Consider the following 21,400-nt stretch of genomic DNA (forward strand, 5'->3'; position numbering starts at 1 on the left):
AGCTCCGGGAAGAAGAAATGGAGAAGAAGAAGAAGCTTGATCGGAGGAGAAGAACAAGCTTGAGAAATCAGCTCACGGAGAAGGAATCAGCTCACTCCCCACCTCCACCTACAGCCACCAAGATCACCACAAGGAAATTTGAGAGAGAATGAAAAGTGAGTGAGAAAAGAGAGTCGAGAGTTGAGAGGGAGAAGTGAGGGACGAGTCTCACAACAAGAATATTGAATGTTTATAGTATATGTGACAAAATTTGAGAAACCATGTTGTGTTTTGAGTTTTTATCCAATTTTGATGTTGCTCTAGTAAGCCCAAAAAGATTGCATTGTTAAGTTGGTTCAATAAAGCCAAATCACTTAGAATGCACACCTATGTTATAAGAGATCTCTTAGTTAAATGCATGACAACACATATAGTTGTTGTGTTATGCATATAATGTGTTGATGGTGTTGTGTTGTTCATATGCTATCTTGAGATGTTGATAAATTGTATGATTGTATTGTAAGTTGTATAGTTGTGTGATGAGTTGAAATTGTTATTATGTTGTTGAGTTTTTACCTTAAGTGGTTGTTGAAAGTTGAGTTGTTTAATTTGTAGTATAGTTTAGATCAATACATGTTATGCTTATTTTGTTGATTTCTTTAAGTTTACCCTTGTATATTTTAATGTGGTTGGATTGCAATGATTATACTTAGTATATGAGAGTAAGATAGAAATAGACTGGAGGTGATGCGAGTATGAGAGCCATGTTGGAGGATGATGACATTAATTGGGCTACTCTAATGTAGTTACTTTTGTACACTTATTTCTTGATCGGTAACCTAGGTTTATGCTTTCTATTCAGGATTATTGTATATATCTATAGCTCATAGTTGTAGTCCCACTAAGAATATTACATTTATGTTTTCAACCAAAGATAATTATACATACACATAAAGAGGAAGAACCCACTTACTCCAAAAGTAAACATACTTAAACTTACTTCACTCAATAATTATGTTCTAAATCAAATTTCAACAATCAAATAATTGAATTAGATTAAATATGCAAAATTTTAAAAAATTTAAAACTATTTGATAATCCATTTTGTTAATTTAAATTAATGTATAAAATACTCGTATGATTATTTGTTAATTTGAAGCAATAAAATAGAGTATTAAATAGTTATAATTTTTATATAAAAAAATTGTAAACTTGATCTATCAATTAAGAATTTTTAATCTAACAGTTGGATCGTTGAAATTTGATGTAAAATATAATTTATTGAGTGAATTAAATCTAGATAAACTTACTTTTAAAGTAAGTAGATCACTTTATATATATAAGGAAGGGTCTGTTTACTCCAGAAATAAATTTACCTAGATTTACTTTGTTCAATAACTCATATTTTATATCAAATTTCAACGATCCAACCGTTGAATTTAAAGTTTTTAATGCATAAATCAAGTTTGCAAATTTTTAAAAAATTTGAAAATCATTTGATACTTCATTTCATTAATTCAAATTGACGAATAATCATAAAATTATTTTATACATTGATTTGAATTAATGAAATGAAATATCAATTAATTTTCAAATTTTTTAAAAATTTGCATATTTGACTTATGCATTAAGAACTTTAAATTTAACGGTTGGATCGTTGAAATTTGATATAGAACATGAGTTATTGAATGAGGTAAGTTTAGATTGACTTACTTCTTGAGTAAATAGATCTCTCCTTTATATATATATATATAAAATATTCATGCATATACATCCAAGAATTATTTGCAGAACCTTAAATATATGTTTCTACCGCTAATTATTAAACTGTAAAGTGTAAAAACACGATAAATTATTTAAAAAATATATTTTAAATGTGTGTTTAATCATTCTTAATAAATTGTGTGTAGTTGTAAGTGATAAAAAGCCCAAATAAATAAATAGTACTACTATATTTCACTTACCAAACAGAATAATAATTGTATTGTCATTCATTAGTTTTGAGTTGTAAATTTATATGATTTATTTCGTTTATAAATTTTAATTCAAATTATTTTTATCCCTTTAAATTTTACGAGTCTCGTTTAAATTTTGTTTACCCCCCCCCCCCCCCCCCCCATTTGCAGCTCTTAATTTCCTATTTAGTTTGTTTTAAAGCGCCTATATTATTTAAAAGATAAATAGGACCAACTAATAAACTTATGATAATTAGAGATATCAAGTTTAAATTAATTAAGAGGAAAAAAGGCACTCAAACAGTCAAAATAAAGACCTTTATTTTTAATAAAAAAAATAATATAGTTAGACACTGTGTTACCATTGTATTAATTTTTTTTTAAGAAAACAAGTAGTTAAAAAAGTTTAAATTTTTTTTTTAAATTATCAATATTTATTATATCAATTGATACTGTATTTGATTCTCAAATTTTAAAATCTTAAATTTGAATTTTGTATTTATAAAAATAATTAATTTTTAATATTATTTTTATTATTTAAAAATTTATAGATAAAATCGTATAATAAATATATATATATTATAAATTAAAAAAATATAAACAATTTTAATATGTCGGCAATCCCTTATAAATATCTTATAACTTTATTGACTCAACTTCTCTATTAATAATGAATATCTATTAAATTATTTATTTTATATTCATAATGAGTTTTACTTACGGCTATCTGCAAATGTATCTAGAACCTTTACTTATTTTTTTAGTAATTATCTCTAAAAGGTTGCATATTCAATATTAGCTATGGTTTACAAAAATTTCCCTTTCACACACAATTCAGCATATCTTAATTAACCAGTTTAAGGGAATCTACACACAAGATTTTATACTAACTCCTGGTCTAAGCATTTTGGAACATTTTGAAAAGAGAAGCAAATTAAAGCTGAGTCAATTTCAACAAAAGGTAGTGATTTTTAGATATTTAAATTAGAGTTAATTATCTATACACTGCCAGTGTAATTTTTTTTTATACTGGCAATTAATTATATCTTTTGATTATGTTATGTCACTGTTAAAAGTAAATGTGTTTACAGTGACATGACACAATTAAAAGATGAGTTAATCACCTATATACAGTCAGTGTAAAGTTTTTTACACTGCAATCAATCAGAGTCGTTAATAGTGCCTTTTTTATTTTAATTTAATTAAACGAGCGCATATGAAAATATGTATTATTAACGACTCTGATTGACTGTTAGTGAAAAAAACTTTATACTAATAATATATAGGTGATTAACTCTTAAAAGATATAATTGGTTGTTAGTGTAAAAAAATTTTACGCTAGCAATATATAGATGATTAACTCTTTAAATTATTTTAAACACCTCAACAATACTTTTGATTTCTTTCTCTCTCATCTTATTATATATTATATTACTTATAATACGTATATATTTTGTTATCATTTTTCTCTTTCAATAGGTGTTACATACTTACATACCATTTAAGATTTCTTTTACTTTATTAATAAAAAGATTATAATCAATATAAAAATCATAATCTGATTTGGTGTATATATATATATATATTATTAATTTTTTAAATTTTTAAATAATAAAAAATAAAATTAAAAATTAATTACCATTACAAACACAATTTGAATTTGAGACCATAAAATTTGAGGATCAAACGTAATGATCTAATAAATATTGATAATTTTTTAAATATTTTTATTAAATAAAATATAGAGACATGAAATACTTAAACTCCACTAATAACGATAATGGGAATTGAATTTAAATTTTCTTGCATCTACACCAACTCCATACTACTAAATCGACTTATCTTGACACATTCTTTTTCATTATAATATTCACTAGCAGAAAAAGACACTTAATGCATTTCTTATTAAAAAAAAAGATAATTATTTGAAAGTGTGTCTTTATCACCTAAAAAAATAAAAAATAAAAAAATTTGTAGACTAGTGTAGTTATTTGAAAGATGTGGGTGATTTATAATTTATAAATAAATACTTTAAGAGAAATATTTGAACTAAAATTTGTATATGAAAAAAATATATCACCTTTATAATAGTTCTATATATTAAAGGAATTAAAACATTTTGTATCTCTAACAATTTCATAGATAAAATATTAGATAATTATATATAATTATCTTGAGAGAATATAAAACTATCTTTTCTTAATATTTAAAAAGTATATAATGATTTATTAAAAAATAAAGACAAAAAATAGTTACATACTATGATATTATTTTTATAATAGATATAGATAAAATAGGTGTAATAATAACAATAGCATTACTTTATTTTGACACCCACTCAATTACAAAAACTTCTTTCATGATTACATCATCCTTGGTCCAAATTCAAAGCTTCTTCCCAATACATACCTTGCACTCACATGATACCAACTAGAGGAGTGTCAAGTGTGCTGGTTTTTGGAGAGAGAGAGACATGCGTTTTTGTTGAATATATAAGTTCACAATCACGAGATAAAAAGGAGGATAAAAGAGAAAAACTGAACCAGATTTTAGGATACTGGTAAACAACACCTTGTATATCTCATGTTCTTCACGCTAACTTCTAAATTTGGAGGTTAAGCCTTTTCTCCCTTGCGTGCCTTTTAAGCCTTCTTCTTTCCTATTAACTCCCCTCATTAAATTTCTATAGCCACACCAAAACAAACTCATTTCTTCAAACACCACAATACATGTTCTTTCCTCCTATTGACTCTCTCACAAAATCCTAACCCTATAACCTAATTATTCCATACCCTTCATCACCACCTTTCAAACACACCAAGTCATACAAAATAGTAATAATAATTAATTCTCATTATCAATGAATAGCGGAAGTGGTGGTAATAATAATGGTGGTGGTGGTAGTGGCGGTGGACATACTGGTAGCCCTTGTGGGGCTTGCAAGTTCCTAAGGAGGAAGTGCGTGTCGAGTTGTATCTTTGCTCCGTACTTTGATTCAGAGCAAGGTACAGCTCACTTTGCGGCCGTGCACAAGGTGTTTGGGGCAAGTAATGTGTCGAAACTCCTTCTCAACATTCCTACTAATAGGAGGCTTGATGCGGTCATCACCATTTGCTATGAAGCTCAGTCAAGGCTTAGAGATCCTGTTTATGGTTGTGTTGCTCACATCTTTGCCCTTCAGCAACAGGTAATTAATTAAGGATTAATTATTATAACTTTTAATAAATTCATAATTCAACATGCTTTATATAACATGAATGGAGATGTTCTTCCATACATATCCATTATACTTATTATTTGATTGCTTTTAATTCAGCTATCTTGATTATCACTTTTAATTTCTCTTCTCCCTACTATAACCAAGAAATTGCTTTTAATTTCTTACACATCCAATGAACTCTATTTTTTTTTTCCCTTTCTTTTTCATTGACTAGTGAATATCATAATTATAATTTTTTTTACATCAATCATAATTACAAATTTAGAAAGTGGTCAGATTTTGGGTGTGGAGTTTATTTTTGAACTATTTAATTTATGAAGAAAAAAAAACTTGCTAAAAACCGCGTATATATTTAACATTGTATACGACTCATGTAACGTCCCAATGTATTTTGTTTTGTTTGCTAGCTAGTAAGGTCAAACTGAAATAAGTCTCATTTTATGATGTTATACACGATTAGGATGATTTTTTTTCCCGATCATATTATTTATATGAAATGTTTATTAATTTTATTAATAATTTATTTTTATTAAAAAATTTGACTGATTATTTTTAAAAGGAGATTTTTTAACTACAAAATAAAGAAACGAGTTATTATTATTATTAAAGTTGATTAATTTATTTATAATTTTTAAATGAAACCGCAAGAAAATGAAACCTTTCCAACAGTTGTTCAAAATCAGTATTACTTTAAGAAAAGTAATATCAATTTAAAAGTTAAAAAAGTTGAGATCAACCTCGGGAACAAACTCATTGTTTCTTTTTTTTTTTCTCTTTTTTTTTTCTTCTAAAAAGGGGTGTGTCACCCATTAATTAATTCCTTCAACAAAAGTTTTTGCATATACATTGTGCTAGCTATAGTGATTTGTGCCCTTGATCTGAAAGAGGAACAAAAGTGAGGATTGGGGTAGGAGGAAAATAAGGGCAATTAAGGACGATATATAGTCTCTATGTATTTCAATGAAATCAATAACTCATTTAATTTTACAAATGATGAGGTGTGCTAGCTGTTACACAAATGGTTAATCTATGACTATGGTATGGCCATTACTTCCTTGGTTCTTGCAGGTTTTGGGGAGTTGGTCGGTTAGTCCAGGGTTCAATTAATAAGCACTTTGATAAGGAAAATTAAAATAAATATTTTTGTCCCTATTTTCTTAAAATTAAAATGACTTTGACAATTAAAATTTGTAAAAACACTCATCCATAACTCTCTTTACTATCAAGTTACATAACTATGGTGTGATCTCTAAAATGTATAGTGTCATTTGCATTGATTACAGCTAGATGTATAATAAGATGTTGGTAATTTTTTTATTTTTTCTTTTTAATTTTTTTATTAATTTGTGAAATCACACATTAACCCGCTAACTCTTTATTTATCTAAGATTCTAGGGCCTTAAAAATTAAAATATGGTTTTCGTAGAAGAAATTAAAAGTTTCTTCCTATTGCAGTAATCTACCTCGGACTGTTTTTTCTTTTCCTTCTTTTTATCACACCTTTGACGTAACACAGTAGGAAAAGAAAAAAGTTATAAATAATTTGGGTTCCTTTCCAGCCAGACTAACAGAATTTTATCGGATAATAAAAAAATGTTAAAAAGAAAATAATGTTAGTATTTCTCAAATGGGATATATTTTTGGCTCTAGTTTACGTGACTATCATGTGCTCTAATTGCAGTGTGTTTAGTTTATTGTTTAAACTCACTAAACTAAAAAGTTACAAAATGTTACTTTTTATTTTAGTGCATTAGGAAAAGGGAATTTCAATTTAACATGTCCTTAGTGGTTCAATTAATCCATATTCACTAATATATTTTAGCCATTATTTGAAATGTAACTATCTTCATATTATTTTGATATGCGTGTAATATTTATGTATTGTGTAGAGTAATAAAAACTATTATTATGTGACTTTATGATAAATTTATTGAAGTCAATAAATTTGATATAAATAATGATTTATAATTAGATCAATGTTTAAAGTTGTTTTTACATTGTTAGTGAAATATATATGTTTTTTTTTTTGCTTTTGGTCCTTAAAATATACACGTTCTTCCTTTTTTTTTTTATCTCAATTCTTTTTTCTTAACTTTTAGTTCATGTAAATATTTGTGTTTAGTCTTTTGTTATGACTTCTTCTATTGTTCTAGATGATGTGTCAAATTTCTTTAATTTCTTACATATGTTTTTTAAAAATAACATCATCTCTCTTTTAGCCAAAGGCATCCTCCACAATTTCCCTCACCAGGTAAGTAAGATGAAGAAAAAGAAAAAGAAAATCTAACTTATTATGATTGAAGGATTTAATTTAAATAATAATAATTAATCACCAATGTATTAACATTTTATTTTTGTTTCATTGATCTACACAGGTGGCGAACTTGCAAGCAGAACTCTCTTACTTGCATGGCCATCTTACTCATATTGAGGTACCCCACCCATCACCTCCTCCACCGCCGCAGCCAACAGCACCACCGCTTTTCTCAATTGCTGACCTACCGGCCACCGCCACGGCAGCCGCCATACCGGTGACCTATGACTTGTCATCACTTTTTGAGCCAATGGGCCAATCTTCATGGGCCATGCAACAGAGGGGCATGGACCCACGTCACTACATGGGTGGTGGTGCTCCATCAACCACAATCACTCAGTCTCCTCCAACAGCTCCTTCAAGCTCCAATTCATCACCATTACCATCTCTATCACTTTCTAAGTGATTAAACCTCAAACATCATTTTTTTCTTGCTTTATAAACTATCAACTAATATTTCTCATCCTTATTCGGTTAAACTAGCTATAGACTAGCAATTATTATGATGGGATCTTCAATTTTCAAACATGTTTATATTATCAACTGTTTATTATTATAATAATCGTGATTATGTATGTCGTCGTTGTTCTTTCCTTCTTAATTTTTTTTATCCAAATTTTTGAAGAAAAAATAACCAGTAAATTTGGACACAACTTTAGAAGAATTTTTCTACTTCAAAATAAATATTTTTTTAGTAAAAATTTTTTTAAAAACTCTTTTAAATTTGTATTAAACATGCTAGCTCTTAATAGTATATGTTGAGATCCATAACTTGATAGTTATATTTTGAATTTCTTTTGCGAGTACATGTTGATAGTATAACTAGGATTTTAACATGTACAATGCACATGTATAGAAATGTCAATAGGGTAGGATGAGTATAGATATAGTTCTGCTACCCGTCCTGTTAAATAAATATTCTTTCTATACTTGTCTCTATATTTATGCGTGTATCTGTTGCTACATATTTTTTAATATCCTCATGTTAATTTTTAATTACTATAATAATTTTTTTTAAGAAAAATAATTTAAAAGTCAAAATTTTAAGTTATAGAAATATTATACATAATTTTATTGATCAAGATTCTTTGATTTAAAAACAAAATTTAATTGTAAAAGTATTTTATTTTCATAAATTTCAAAAAAAATTAATATATAATTATGTATTTGAATATAAGCGGGTACAAATACATCTGTATATGCCCCCATTAACATGCGGATATAGAAAATACTCATACTTATTACCTGCGATTACTCATTTACAATATCTATTTTCTACTCATAACAATTTTTATTCACGGATATCCATGAATATGAATTTTTTTAACATTCCTACACATACATGTTTATTATGTATAATTAAAAATGATAATAAGTTATATATATATAATATATATATATATATACTATATTTGAATATAAAAATTTTATTTAAAATTAATATACATAAATATTTTTAAATTCATAAATTATATTTTAGATTTATGATAAATAATTTATATTGTAGCAAAAAAACTTATTTTTATTTATTAATAATTTATTTTAAAATATTAATATTTAATTCATAAATAATTTTGATGAATAAAAACTCACTTAGATAATAAGTTACAAAAATTTCTATAAACTTTCTTATTGAAGAAATTTTTTAGACACACTCTCACGCAAAATAGAATACAAATTGATATGTAATTCAATCATAAACCATAAATTGTGGAAAGTATATATATATTATATATATATATATATATATATATATATATATATATATATATATATATATATATATATATATATATATATATATATATATAATCATACAATACAATGGACATAATTTGTTATTATGGTTGAAAGTTTTTTCATGTTAATTTGCATCTCATATTTAAAAATTATGCGTAACTTGATTTAGAAAAAATTTGAAAAAAGATTTATAGATTAAGGATAATATGAACTTGCGAACATAGTATCTTTATGTTTGTTTGAAATTTTTTTAAAAAATATATTTATAACTATTATTCATTTTCGAGAAAAACAAAAACAGTTACGAACAAAATATTTTACAATTTTATTCACAAAATGAAAGGATCAAAATATTATAATTCTCATCGGAAATTGAGAAGTTGTTTTTTTTTAACTCATTTATAACTTCCATTTCAACTCTTATTTGTTTTTATTTCCTTTATTTTAAATTTTAATAATATTTCTAGGAATGTTAAAATTCAGTCAAATATATTTTTAAACATTTCGCAAAATAACAGTAATAATATTTTGGAGAATGTGATCCTGATATTATAATATCATACTTTAAACAAACTCTCCTTAATAATTTGTTTGAATGATGAAAGATTTTAAGAAGAAAAAAGATAAACAGAAAAAAAATAGAAGAAAAAATATAGAACGAGTAAAAAATAATAGATTTTTAAGTGGCTTTCATAAAATATTGTTTCATGAGAGGGAAGTTTTTAAACGTGTGGGTCCCACCAAATTCTTCTATTATTTGTCTTTTTCCTTTTTCCAAACAATAAAAAACTTTATTCTTTCTCCTACTTTTTTTTCTTCTCAAAATCTACCTAACCAAACAAATCATAAATGACTATATTCAAGGGTAAGGAAAAATCTCAAGATGAACAGTTATGTGTATTAAGTATTCTAAAAGAATTAAAATAATGTTTTAATTAATTAAACAAGTTTTATAAATATTTTAGAGATTTTTAATAATTATGAGTGTTTTTAATAAAATAATAAATATTTTTAAAATTGTTTTGTATAATATTTATTAGATAAATATGTATTTTTATGATATTTTATTATATATTTTGTTAGAGATGTATGTGTTAAGTTATAATGCTTTATGCATTATATTTTATTTTATTTTATAATTGTTTTAATTAAAAGAGATGAGAATTAAGTTTTTAAAATAGAGGTTTTAAGGGAGATGGAGTAAATTTACATTTTTCTATGCTTACATTTTTTTCTTTTTGGAATAGAAGAAATGCTTAGAGAATAGGAAGAAGTTCATCTTACGTTCATGGAGATAATAGAGGAGTGAGAACCTCATTCCAAGGTGTGTGTTATTTGCAAGGTAGTGATGTTGACCCATAATCTCGTCTTGTTTGTATATGATGCATGAGGGAGAATTTTTAATCTTTGATTGTGATTTGTAATTCTGTGTTATATGTTAATCTTTATGTATTCTAGTTGTGATGATTGATAATAATCATGTTTCTGATCTGTACAATTGCTTTATTTATAAATCTATGAGTGTTTGTGGATTTTTAGAGGAACCTTAAGGATGGAAGAAAACAAATTATTAGGAGTATTATGTGTGAGTAGGAAAATTTGTTAGGTTGGAATGAGTTATTTATGTTGTAGATATACCTTAATTATTATTGTTCCCAACAATTACCGATTAAATTTTTAAAAACATGTTTGTTTGAATTGCCCAAAAATTGTAAATTTTGTAGACATGTATGAACTAATATCGTGTTAGCTAGGCACCATGAGAGTTGTTAGGCATGGAGCTTGATAGAGAGCGTGAGTCATTCTTTGTGACATTCACATCGAGCATTGCAACATAGTATCGTACTTCCTAATTTAAGTGGTAAAACCTGATAAATCCGTCTTCCTTATGTTAGTCATTATTTCTAATCTTGTGCTAATCACTATTTCTGCCTTAGTGTCAATTATTGTATTATGATATCATACTAGTCGCTAAGATTTGGTAAGTCAAGTTACTTAAACTGCTCACCTCAATTGTGGGAGATCTTTAGAGTTGATATGCGTGATGACGTATCAATTGTATATCTATGTTGTTCTCTTGAATCTATTAAGTGGATTGAAGTTGTATGAGTGATTGTATTGCTCTAATTGTTTGTGATGTATTGGTACTTATCGCTGACTATGTTGTTTCTTACATAACTAATGTTGGTTATATATGTATATAAGTATGTAAATGTTGTTAAGCTGTGTATAAGTTGTTATATGATGAATGGTGTGAACGTAATATTGTATGAAGATGAATTATTGTTTGATAACGATGATAAAATTACCTAAGTTGTATGGTTGCTTAGGTACTTTGAGTTGCATGACAAGACATGATGTAATGTAATAAATGATGTTCCTTTTAAGTTGCTTATGTTGCATGTTTTTGTATGACATTGTTTTTGTATTACAAACTTACCCTATATTTTTTCTTGTAGTTTGGGATTGCTATGATCATATTTAGCTAGGATAAGATTAGCAAGTTACGTTGTATTGTTTGATAGTGAGTCATGCCAGAGGTGATTCTCTTTTGAATGTTGTTATCCTAAGATAATTAAGTCTTGTATACACACTTGACTGACAATCAGGTTTATTTTGTACACAGTAATTGCTTTTTTTTTGTATGAAATATGTATATATATTTAGGAACAATTGTTTTATTTCTTACATGTATGTTTGCTTATATAAGATTTACCTCCTTATTGTATGATATGATTGACATATTTGATGTTGATAGTTTCATTTAATTATTACTAAATCATAATAAGTGTAATGATAATATCACTAATTATAAACATAATTTATCATGAACTTTATTTATATCGTCTATAAAATAAGTTAAAATGTACAATTTTCATCGAATAATACAACTAAAATAAATATAGTTGTAATATAATGTAAACGTACTACACTACAAGTACATCAAATTCAATCATCACCTAGTGTCAATTACAACATGATGGAGTGTCATTTTCAATATCACTTCTAGTGGCAACATATTCATAGGAGGAACATCTTCCTCCAAATCCATCGCATTCAAAGCAACTAATTCAAGAAAGAGGTCTAGATAATGTGTGATCGTATATATTGTTCTCTTCCATTAATTCAACTAATATTGAGAATGCCTATATATAACAATATCCTGTCTCAATAGAAATAAGTAAATAAGCAGAATTTATCCTTCCAGTTCCAACGCAAGCTACGTGGCTATCAAAGTTCAATCTAATAAGTAGAAGTAAAATCAAATAGCAAAATAGGAAAAATAAAATTGCTGAAATATAAAAAATGACATGCAGGAAACCTAGTTATGTATCTAATAATTTGTCAAATCCCTTTGCCTCTTTCTTCAATAAGAATGACCAAATCAGGGACACAATTTCTCAGTAATGCTAATAATTTCAAACCATTTTTTTTTATCAATAGAAAAGAGTAAAAAAACAACAAAATGTGTACATAAAATTTGGTATATATTATTCCAACTTGATTATTTGCTTGATTCTAATGCTTCAATTTCAAGTCATTTAATTATGAACAGTTATTTATCTTAGATTATTTAGACTTATATACTGAATTTGTAACAGCCCAAGCAACCCGCATGAGGATATTGTCCGCTTTGGCCCACGGCCGCACGGTTTTGCTCTTGGCGATGACACGCATGCCACCCCAAAAGGCCTCCTCACAAGGAAGGTATCCACACCCATATATATGGCATGCTTCGTTCGCCTTCCTAACCGATGTGGGACTATATCCACCCCCCCTCAAGGGAGTCCAGCGCCCTCGCTGGCACACCGATCCGGGCCCCGGCTCTGATACCAAATGTAACAGCCCAAGCAACCCGCATGAGGATATTGTCCGCTTTGGCCCACGGCCTCACGGCTTTGTTCTCGGGAATGGCCAACACCACCCCAAAACGCGTCCTCCAAGGCAAGTCCTGCCAACCCCATCAGAGTAGCACAGCGACCCCACATGGCCAGATATTGTCCCCTTTGCCCTAAGGCCTCAGGGTTTTGTTCTAGGCAATGCCCCACGGCATCCCTAAACGCGTCTTCAAGAGTAAGGTATCCACACCCATATATATGGCATGCTTCGTTCACCTTACTAGCCGATGTGGGACTTCACAATCAAATTGTAACATCCCAAATTTTAGTCAATGAAAAGAAATATTTTTTATGTATTTATTATGTGAATAAGTATTTTATTTATGTATTTTACTATTCACATATACGTATTTTACTATTTATGTATACGTATTTTACTATTTATGTATACATATTTTACTATTCATATATACGTATTTATGAATAGTGTTTTACTATGCAAATAGTGAATGGCTGCGCATGAGGGGCGGCTACGAGGGGCTGCGGATTCTTAAGTTTCAAAATTATAATTAATTTGAATATTTTAATGAATAGTGCATAGTAACTTATAATATTATTTTAATGAATAGTGCATAGTGCATAGTAACTTCAAAATTTCTATAAATAGGGGCCTAAGGTTTTGAAAATTCAGAATTCTAGAGAGAAGGAAATTCTGGAGAAATAGAGAGAGAAAGTAAGAGAGAGAAAAGGAGAAAGAAAAGGAGGTTCTACTCTAGTGCCTTGTTTAAGGAGAAAGAGGAAGAGATTCTGCCCTAATTCCGATTCCTTTTAAGGAAAGATAGAGAGGAGGAGATTCTGCCCAAATTTCTGTAAACCCAGGTAAGGGGGGGAGTGGGAAACCTCGCTTGGGGGTGTGGGAATAATTGTTAAATAGTTTGTTTGTTGGATTGGCTCCCGATCCCTTGCCTGTTGTTTATTTCTTTGAATATGTATTATTGATGTGTTTTGTTTTATATCTTATTTATTTACATATCAGAATCTGTTATTTGAATGGAAGGCTAAGCCTCCTAAGTATTTATAAATTTGTCATCTATTATTTAAATGGAAGGCTGAGCCTCCTTATTATCTTATATTACCTTTTAAGCTTCCTACTTTACTTAAAAGATCTTAATATATTATTATTGAAAAATATGATACCTAAGCAACCTCTGGACTGTTGGATTGTTGGACTGTTGGACTGTTGGACTGTTTGGACTGTTGGACTGTTTGGACTGTTGAACTATTGGACTATTAAATTGGATTATTGAAATAATTCTTAATTATGAAATATGAATATGATATGTGTAACATGCTAAAGGTTGAGTCTGTGAATGTATGACATGCATCATATGCACATATTACTCCAGGTGTGCCGCTGAGGCCGCATACCCACGACTAACAAGGTGTACCTTTGGGTCACCCACGATATGCTAACGAGGTGTATGAACACCAATGATAGGTGTACCTTAGGGTCACCGACAATTGTATAGGTGTGCCTTCGGGTCACCAGTGATGAATTCTGCAACTTCCGTATGGCGCCACATGCATACATTAGTGAGTCAAGTCAAGAAAATCATTATACATAAGCATATATGTGAGATTGATTATATATGTGAATTATATTGCGTGTGTGTGTGCTATTTAACTTTTATTTCTATATCTGCAACTGAGTGAGAAGTTTCTCACTCCCTTGTCATTTTTGTGTATATTTAAATTATGATGCAGATAATTAGCATGAGGCTGAGGATGTTGGTGGTGAAGCTTAGGCTTCTGTTTGGGTTTCGCTCTGATAGGATGTGACATCGGGATTAGCTAGACTAATTGTTAAATTATTATTATTTTTCTTTTGTAATTTTTATGTTATTTATGTTGAAAGTGTGTATTTTTGTCATATTATAATTTTACTAAAAGATTATAAGTTAATTCCTAACTAGGAGGCCCTGCCACCTTTACTGGGATTAATCTATAATCTTTATTTTATTATTTCTTGACAATTTGATACTTACAGTTGAAAATTATGAATGTGCATCTTTTACCCAATGATACTTGAGATAATTATTTTATATTAGACTAAGAAAGAATTTATATATAGATGGTTTATATCTATTGTAATTATGTTGGGGTAGAGGGTGTCACATTTAGTGGTATCAGAGCCGGGACCCGGGCAGGTGTGCCAGCGAGGGCGCTGGGCTCCCCGAGGGGGGGTGGATTGTGAAGTCCCACATCGGCTAGTAAGGTGAACGAAGCATGCCATATATATGGGTGTGGATACCTTACTCTTGAGGACGCGTTTAGGGATGCCATGAGGGCATTGCCTAGAACAAAACCCATTGTGGGACAATATCTGGCCATGTGGGGTCGCTGCGCTACTCTGATGGGGTTGGCAGGACTTGCCTTGGAGGACGCGTTTTGGGGTGGTGTTGGCCATTCCCGAGAACAAAGCCGTGAGGCCGTGGGCCAAAGCGGACAATATCCTCATGCGGGTTGCTTGGGCTGTTACATTGGTATCAGAGCAAGTCGATTTTATCAACCGTGTGTGTTATGTGCTTATCATGACTCTGTTGTGTACTCTGACTATGTCTTGTTTATTGTGTATTATGATGATGATGTTCGTCCTGTGTTGATATTGTTGAGTTTGAGATTGTTAAGTTAGTTTGTAATCAGAGGAATGATGATCATGATAGTGTTAGCCAACTCGAATTATTAGAACCTTGGATGGGAGGTGATATATTGAGTGTACTAAAAGTTTATGATTGGTGAAGTTTCTGACATCTATAGTTATAGCAGGTTGAATCTAAAGGTGGTTGTCTCTTTGGTGAGAGATCGAAATGATGTTAATTCCCTTAAGTGTTATTATTGGTATGTTAATTATTTATGGTTTAGGTAGCATGTGAGTTGTTTTGATTGAGAAAAGTAAGGAGAGACTTGAATGAGAAATTTAGTAGTGAATTTGGAAAAAGTTGAGGTATTTTGTGGCATTAGATATATTGATACATTATTGCTATTTGGTGTCGAAAATATTTTCATTATAGTTTGTTATGATAGTATGAGTATTATATTGACAAAATTTATATTTTGAGGTCTTTATGAAGAATATGGCTTTAGATATTATCTTTTCAATAGAACTAGGATAAGATGAAACAAAAATCTAGAACTTCAAGTTATGACTGCCTTGGTGATTAGAAATTTAGTAAGCACTGAATTTATTAGTGGTGATATTTGAATCTTTAGCTAAAGAGATGATCTCTTGGAAATCTTATGTCTTCATAAAGAGTTGTAGCTTATTCACTTAACTTTCGTTTGAGATAAGTTTGAAATCACTTGGATGAATACAACTCTGTGTGTCAGGCAGATATATGCTATCATGATATTTTGAGTTGTTAGGTATAAAAATAGATTTAAATATGATATTTTGAGGTTTTGTATTTGATAGGTCTATTAAAATGATATAATGCAGAGTAGTAAAAGTTGGTTCTTGTACATGTTATAGGATGTAAGCAATGATCAATTCATACATGCTTAGGAATGATATTTATGAAAAAGGTATTCTAATATGATTTGATATACATGTATGTAGAAATAAGAATAGATGACTTTATGGATCAATCAGTGGAGGGTTGTGATAATAAAATGTTTTTTGACCTTAGGATGTGAGATGATCATATTAGAGTATAGATTTAAACTAGATTGTCTAAGTATGAATTTGGATTGTATGAGGTGAGTATTTTAGACCATGAAATTTCTTGCGGAGGAAGATCTACCTAAGTTGTGCTTAAGTGAGAGATACTTGAGTCAATTAGTAAAATCAGGAGTCTTGTTTGATAGTTTATATGAAAATTCAGTGAGTAATTTTTTTTTAACAGCTGTTCATGGTTTAAACTGCTCTCACTATAAAAATTGCTTTTGCCTTCGTTTCTTTGGTTATTAAGATGTTTCAGTTCACTAGGTTGTTTCTTGCCTACCCTTGGAATCAACCGTAAGGATAATCTATATCAGGAATTCTTGAACCTATGTATATTTTTAACTACCCAAATCATTTTGTTGCTTACTTCTTTGAATTACTTACTATTACCTTTGACTGAATTGACTAGAAAGGAGTTACATTAGTATGGGATAACAATTGAGGAAGTAGTTTTCAAACTCTTAAGGAAAGATTGACTAGTGTTTGTAACATCCCAAATTTTATTCAATGAAAAGAAATATTTTTTTATGTATTTATTATGTGAATAAGTATTTTATTTATGTATTTTACTATTTACGTATACGTATTTTACTATTTATGTATACGTATTTTACTATTTACGTATACGTATGTATGAATAGTATTTCACTATGCAATTGCACAGTGAAGGGCGGCTGCACGAGGGACGCGGGTTCAAATTTTATAATAAATTTGAATATAATAATGAATAGTGCATAGTAATTTATAATATTATTTTAATGAATAGTGCATAGTGCATAGTAATTTATAATATTATTTTAATGAATAGTGCATAGTGCATAGTAACTTCAAAAATTCTATAAATAGGGACTTAAGGTTTTGAAAATTTAGAATTCTAGAGAGAAGGAAATTCTAGAGAAATAGAGAGAGAAAGTAAGAGAGAGAGAAGGAGAAAGAAAAGGAGGTTCTGCTCTAGTGTCTTGTTTAAGGAGAAAGAGGAAGAGATTCTGCCCTAATTCCGATTCCTTTTAAGGAAAGATAGAGAGGAGGAGATTCTGCCCAAATTTTTGTAAACCCAGGTAAGGGGGGAGTGGGAAACCTCGCTTGGGGGTGTGGGAATAATTGTTAAATAGTTTGTTTGTTGGATTGGCTCCCGATCCCTTGCCTGTTGTTTATTTCTTTGAATATGTATTATTGATGTGTTTTGTTTTATATCTTATTTATTTACATATTAGAATCTGTTATTTGAATGGAAGGCTAAGCCTCCTAAGTATTTATAAATTTGTAATCTATTATTTAAATGGAAGGCTGAGTCTCCTTATTATCTTATATTACCTTTTAAGCTTCCTACTTTACTTAAAAGATCTTAATATATTATTATTGAAAAATATGATACCTAAGCAACCTCTGGACTGTTGGATTGTTGGATTGTTGGATTGTTGGACTGTTGGACTGTTGGACTGTTTGGACTGTTGGACTGTTTGGACTGTTGGACTATTGGACTATTAAATTGGATTATTGAAATAATTCTTAATTATGAAATATGAATATGATATGTGTAACATGCTAAAGGTTGAGTCTGTGAATGTATGACATGCATCATATGCACATATTACTCCAGGTGTGCCGCTGAGGCCGCATACCCACGACTAACAAGGTGTACCTTTGGGTCACCCACGATATGCTAACGAGGTGTATGAACACCAATGATAGGTGTACCTTAGGGTCACCGACAATTGTATAGGTGTGCCTTCGGGTCACCAATGATGATATGTGAACTTCCGTATGGCGCCACATGCATACATTAGTGAGTCAAGTCAAGAAAATCATTATACATAAGCATATATGTGAGATTGATTATATATGTGAATTATATTGCGTGTGTGTGTGCTATTTAACTTTTATTTCTATATCTGCAACTGAGTGAGAAGTTTCTCACTCCCTTGTCATTTTTGTGTATATTTAAATTATGATGCAGATAATTAGCATGAGGCTGAGAATGTTGGTGGTGAAGCTTAGGCTTCTGTTTGGGTTTCGCTCTGATAGGATGTGACATCGGGATTAGCTAGACTTATTGTTAAATTATTATTTTTCTTTTGTAATTTTTATGTTATTTATGTTGAAAGTGTGTATTTTTGTCATATTATAATTTTACTAAACGATTATAAGTTAATTCCTAACTAGGAGGCCCTGCCACCTTTACTGGGATTAATCTATAATCTTTATTTTATTATTTCTTGACAATTTGATACTTATAGTTGAAAATTATGAATGTGCATCTTTTACCCAATGATACTTGAGATAATTATTTTATATTAGACTAAGAAAGAATTTATATATAGATGGTTTATATCTATTGTATTTATGTTGGGGTAGAGGGTGTCACATTTAGTGGTATCAGAGCCGGGGCCCGGATCGGTGTGCCAGCGAGGGCGCTGGACTCCCTTGAGGGGGGGTGGATATAGTCCCACATCGGTTAGGAAGGCGAACGAAGCATGCCATATATATGGGTGTGGATACCTTCCTTGTGAGGAGGCCTTTTGGGGTGGCATGCGTGTCATCGCCAAGAGCAAAACCGTGCGGCCGTGGGCCAAAGCGGACAATATCCTCATGCGGGTTGCTTGGGCTGTTACATTAATAGTCCCACATCGGTTAGGAAGGCGAACGAAGCATGCCATATATATGGGTGTGGATACCTTCCTTGTGAGGAGGCCTTTTGGGGTGGCATGCGTGTCATCGCCAAGAGCAAAACCGTGCGGCCGTGGGCCAAAGCGGACAATATCCTCATGCGGGTTGCTTGGGCTGTTACATTGGTATCAGAGCCGGGACCCGGGCAGGTGTGCCAGCGAGGGCGCTGGGCTCCCCGAGGGGGGGTGGATTGTGAAGTCCCACCTCGGCTAGTAAGGTGAACGAAGCATGCCATATATATGGGTGTGGATACCTTACTCTTGAAGACGCGTTTAGGGATGCCGTGGGGCATTGCCTAGAACAAAACCCTGAGGCCTTAGGGCAAAGGGGACAATATCTGGCCATGTGGGGTCGCTGTGCTACTCTGATGGGGTTGGCAGGACTTGCCTTGGAGGACGTGTTTTGGGGTGGTGTTGGCCATTCCCGAGAACAAAGCCGTGAGGCCGTGGGCCAAAGCGGACAATATCCTCATGCGGGTTGCTTGGGCTGTTACAGAATTCACAATACTATCAATGTCTTCTATTTCATAAGATCTCAGAATTTGTAATTGTCTTTATTTTATTCAGAGTTCTTGTATAGTACTTACACATTCTAGTGTTTCAAATAGCTAAAAATTTGACCAGGTGGTAGGAAAGTAACATAGTAATTCATCAAAGATGAGAGGCAGAAGTTTCTCACCTGTAAACAGTTTATAAGCTGTGGCCTGTGGGGTACATTTCCTTTCTCTCATACCCAAAATACATCATATATTTAATTATGCGAATAATATTGAAACTTAACTAGCATTAAAAAATAAGCTGCTAAAGATAAACACAGCTAAATACTTACTGTTCTAAGAAATCCAATTGAAGACATTCACACCATGTTGGCGTGGGCACTGTAGTCATGCACCACCATATATATTCATGGTCTCATTAATCTCTATATGACACAATTAAGATATTATAATTTATAAAAAAAAATTAATGACACTTAATAATAATATGTAATATAAAAATTAATCAGAATTATAATAATCTCAAATTATCTAAAAATTTTTTGACAATTATTAAATCAGCCACCCCAATAATTATGAATAATAATTTTCATTAATTTTAGAATATCAAACTAAAATTTGGAGAGAAATCTTTGTCAATAAAATTTGTTGTTTACATCCTAAAATTACAACATTGTTTATCTATACTGTATTTGAATATTAGTACTATGAGGACATGTTGTAGACCTCTCAAAGTCAATGTAGATGAACATAACATTATAGAAGCCAACGACATGCCCTCATTGTATTAATATTCAAACATACAGAATGCTAAAAAGGGTGTTGAAAACAATCATTTAAGGTTACATTCAACACCACTAATATATCATACACTTGAATCTTTTCCACTATGGAAAACCTTTTCTTGTCGACCCCTATCATCTCTGATGTGTGTATATCTGTGTTAGGCATTAGGAGAATACGTAGAAAACTTTCTAGAACATGCCACATCAAAGAGTATGAGTGCAATTGATTAATATAGATAAAATAAACTAGACAAGTTAATGCCGCTAGAAGAAAAAAAAGTGATGAAATATTCATGAAAACTAGAATGAAAATCTACCAAGAAATTAATAAATGGATGCATGTGCAATTGGCTATGATGAACGTGAAGACTATATATATAACTTCACATGAAACAATGAAATGGTTTTATTGGTCTGCATTGTTGGGTTCGTATGGGAAGAATATATATACACAGACTATAGATTCTTGGTGCACTAACATGAAGGGAAGCGTTAATCTTAAGCAGAATAATAACATTAATTAGGTGGAATCTAATTCTCTAACATACATTTTCCCACAAATCTTCTCTGTAATTTGTTGAATGATTCTGATAGTGGTGTTGCTTTTTTACCTTTGTTCGATTCTTCGAAGTGAGTCAAGAACTTTCAGGATATATATAGTGCGGTTCGCTTTGTCACACATTA

At 30.3% G+C, this 21,400-nt stretch overlaps 1 protein-coding gene and 1 long non-coding RNA gene across 2 annotated transcripts; one reads left to right on the top strand and one right to left on the bottom strand.

Annotated features, from left to right (window-relative positions):
- Positions 1 to 4,087: 4,087 nt before the first annotated feature.
- Positions 4,088 to 8,668, top strand: LOC109803030 (LOB domain-containing protein 18). Its single transcript, XM_020364483.3, has 2 exons — positions 4,088 to 5,121; positions 7,530 to 8,668. Exons 1-2 carry the CDS (start codon positions 4,795 to 4,797, stop codon positions 7,872 to 7,874), a joined length of 672 nt encoding a protein of 223 aa, XP_020220072.2. The 5' UTR covers positions 4,088 to 4,794; the 3' UTR covers positions 7,875 to 8,668.
- Positions 8,669 to 12,021: 3,353 nt separating this feature from the next.
- LOC145956943 (uncharacterized) lies at positions 12,022 to 20,254 on the bottom strand. The gene is made up of 2 exons (XR_014433352.1): positions 20,114 to 20,254; positions 12,022 to 19,921 (listed from the first exon to the last, which is right to left on the bottom strand). It is a non-coding gene; the product is annotated as an uncharacterized LOC145956943 (long non-coding RNA).
- Positions 20,255 to 21,400: the final 1,146 nt, after the last annotated feature.

Source organism: Cajanus cajan, chromosome 4 (genome assembly GCF_000230855.2).
Source record: "Cajanus cajan strain Asha chromosome 4, NIPB_CcT2T_4, whole genome shotgun sequence".
NCBI lineage: Eukaryota > Viridiplantae > Streptophyta > Magnoliopsida > Fabales > Fabaceae > Cajanus > Cajanus cajan.

Excerpts from the sequence above, each read along its gene's own strand:
- LOC109803030 (XM_020364483.3), top strand. The coding sequence starts at position 4,795 with ATGAATAGCGGAAGTGGTGGTAATAATAATGGTGGTGGTGGTAGTGGC. Across the intron at positions 5,122-7,529 it reads TCTTTGCCCTTCAGCAACAG|GTGGCGAACTTGCAAGCAGA; the intron begins GTAATTAATTAA and ends TGATCTACACAG.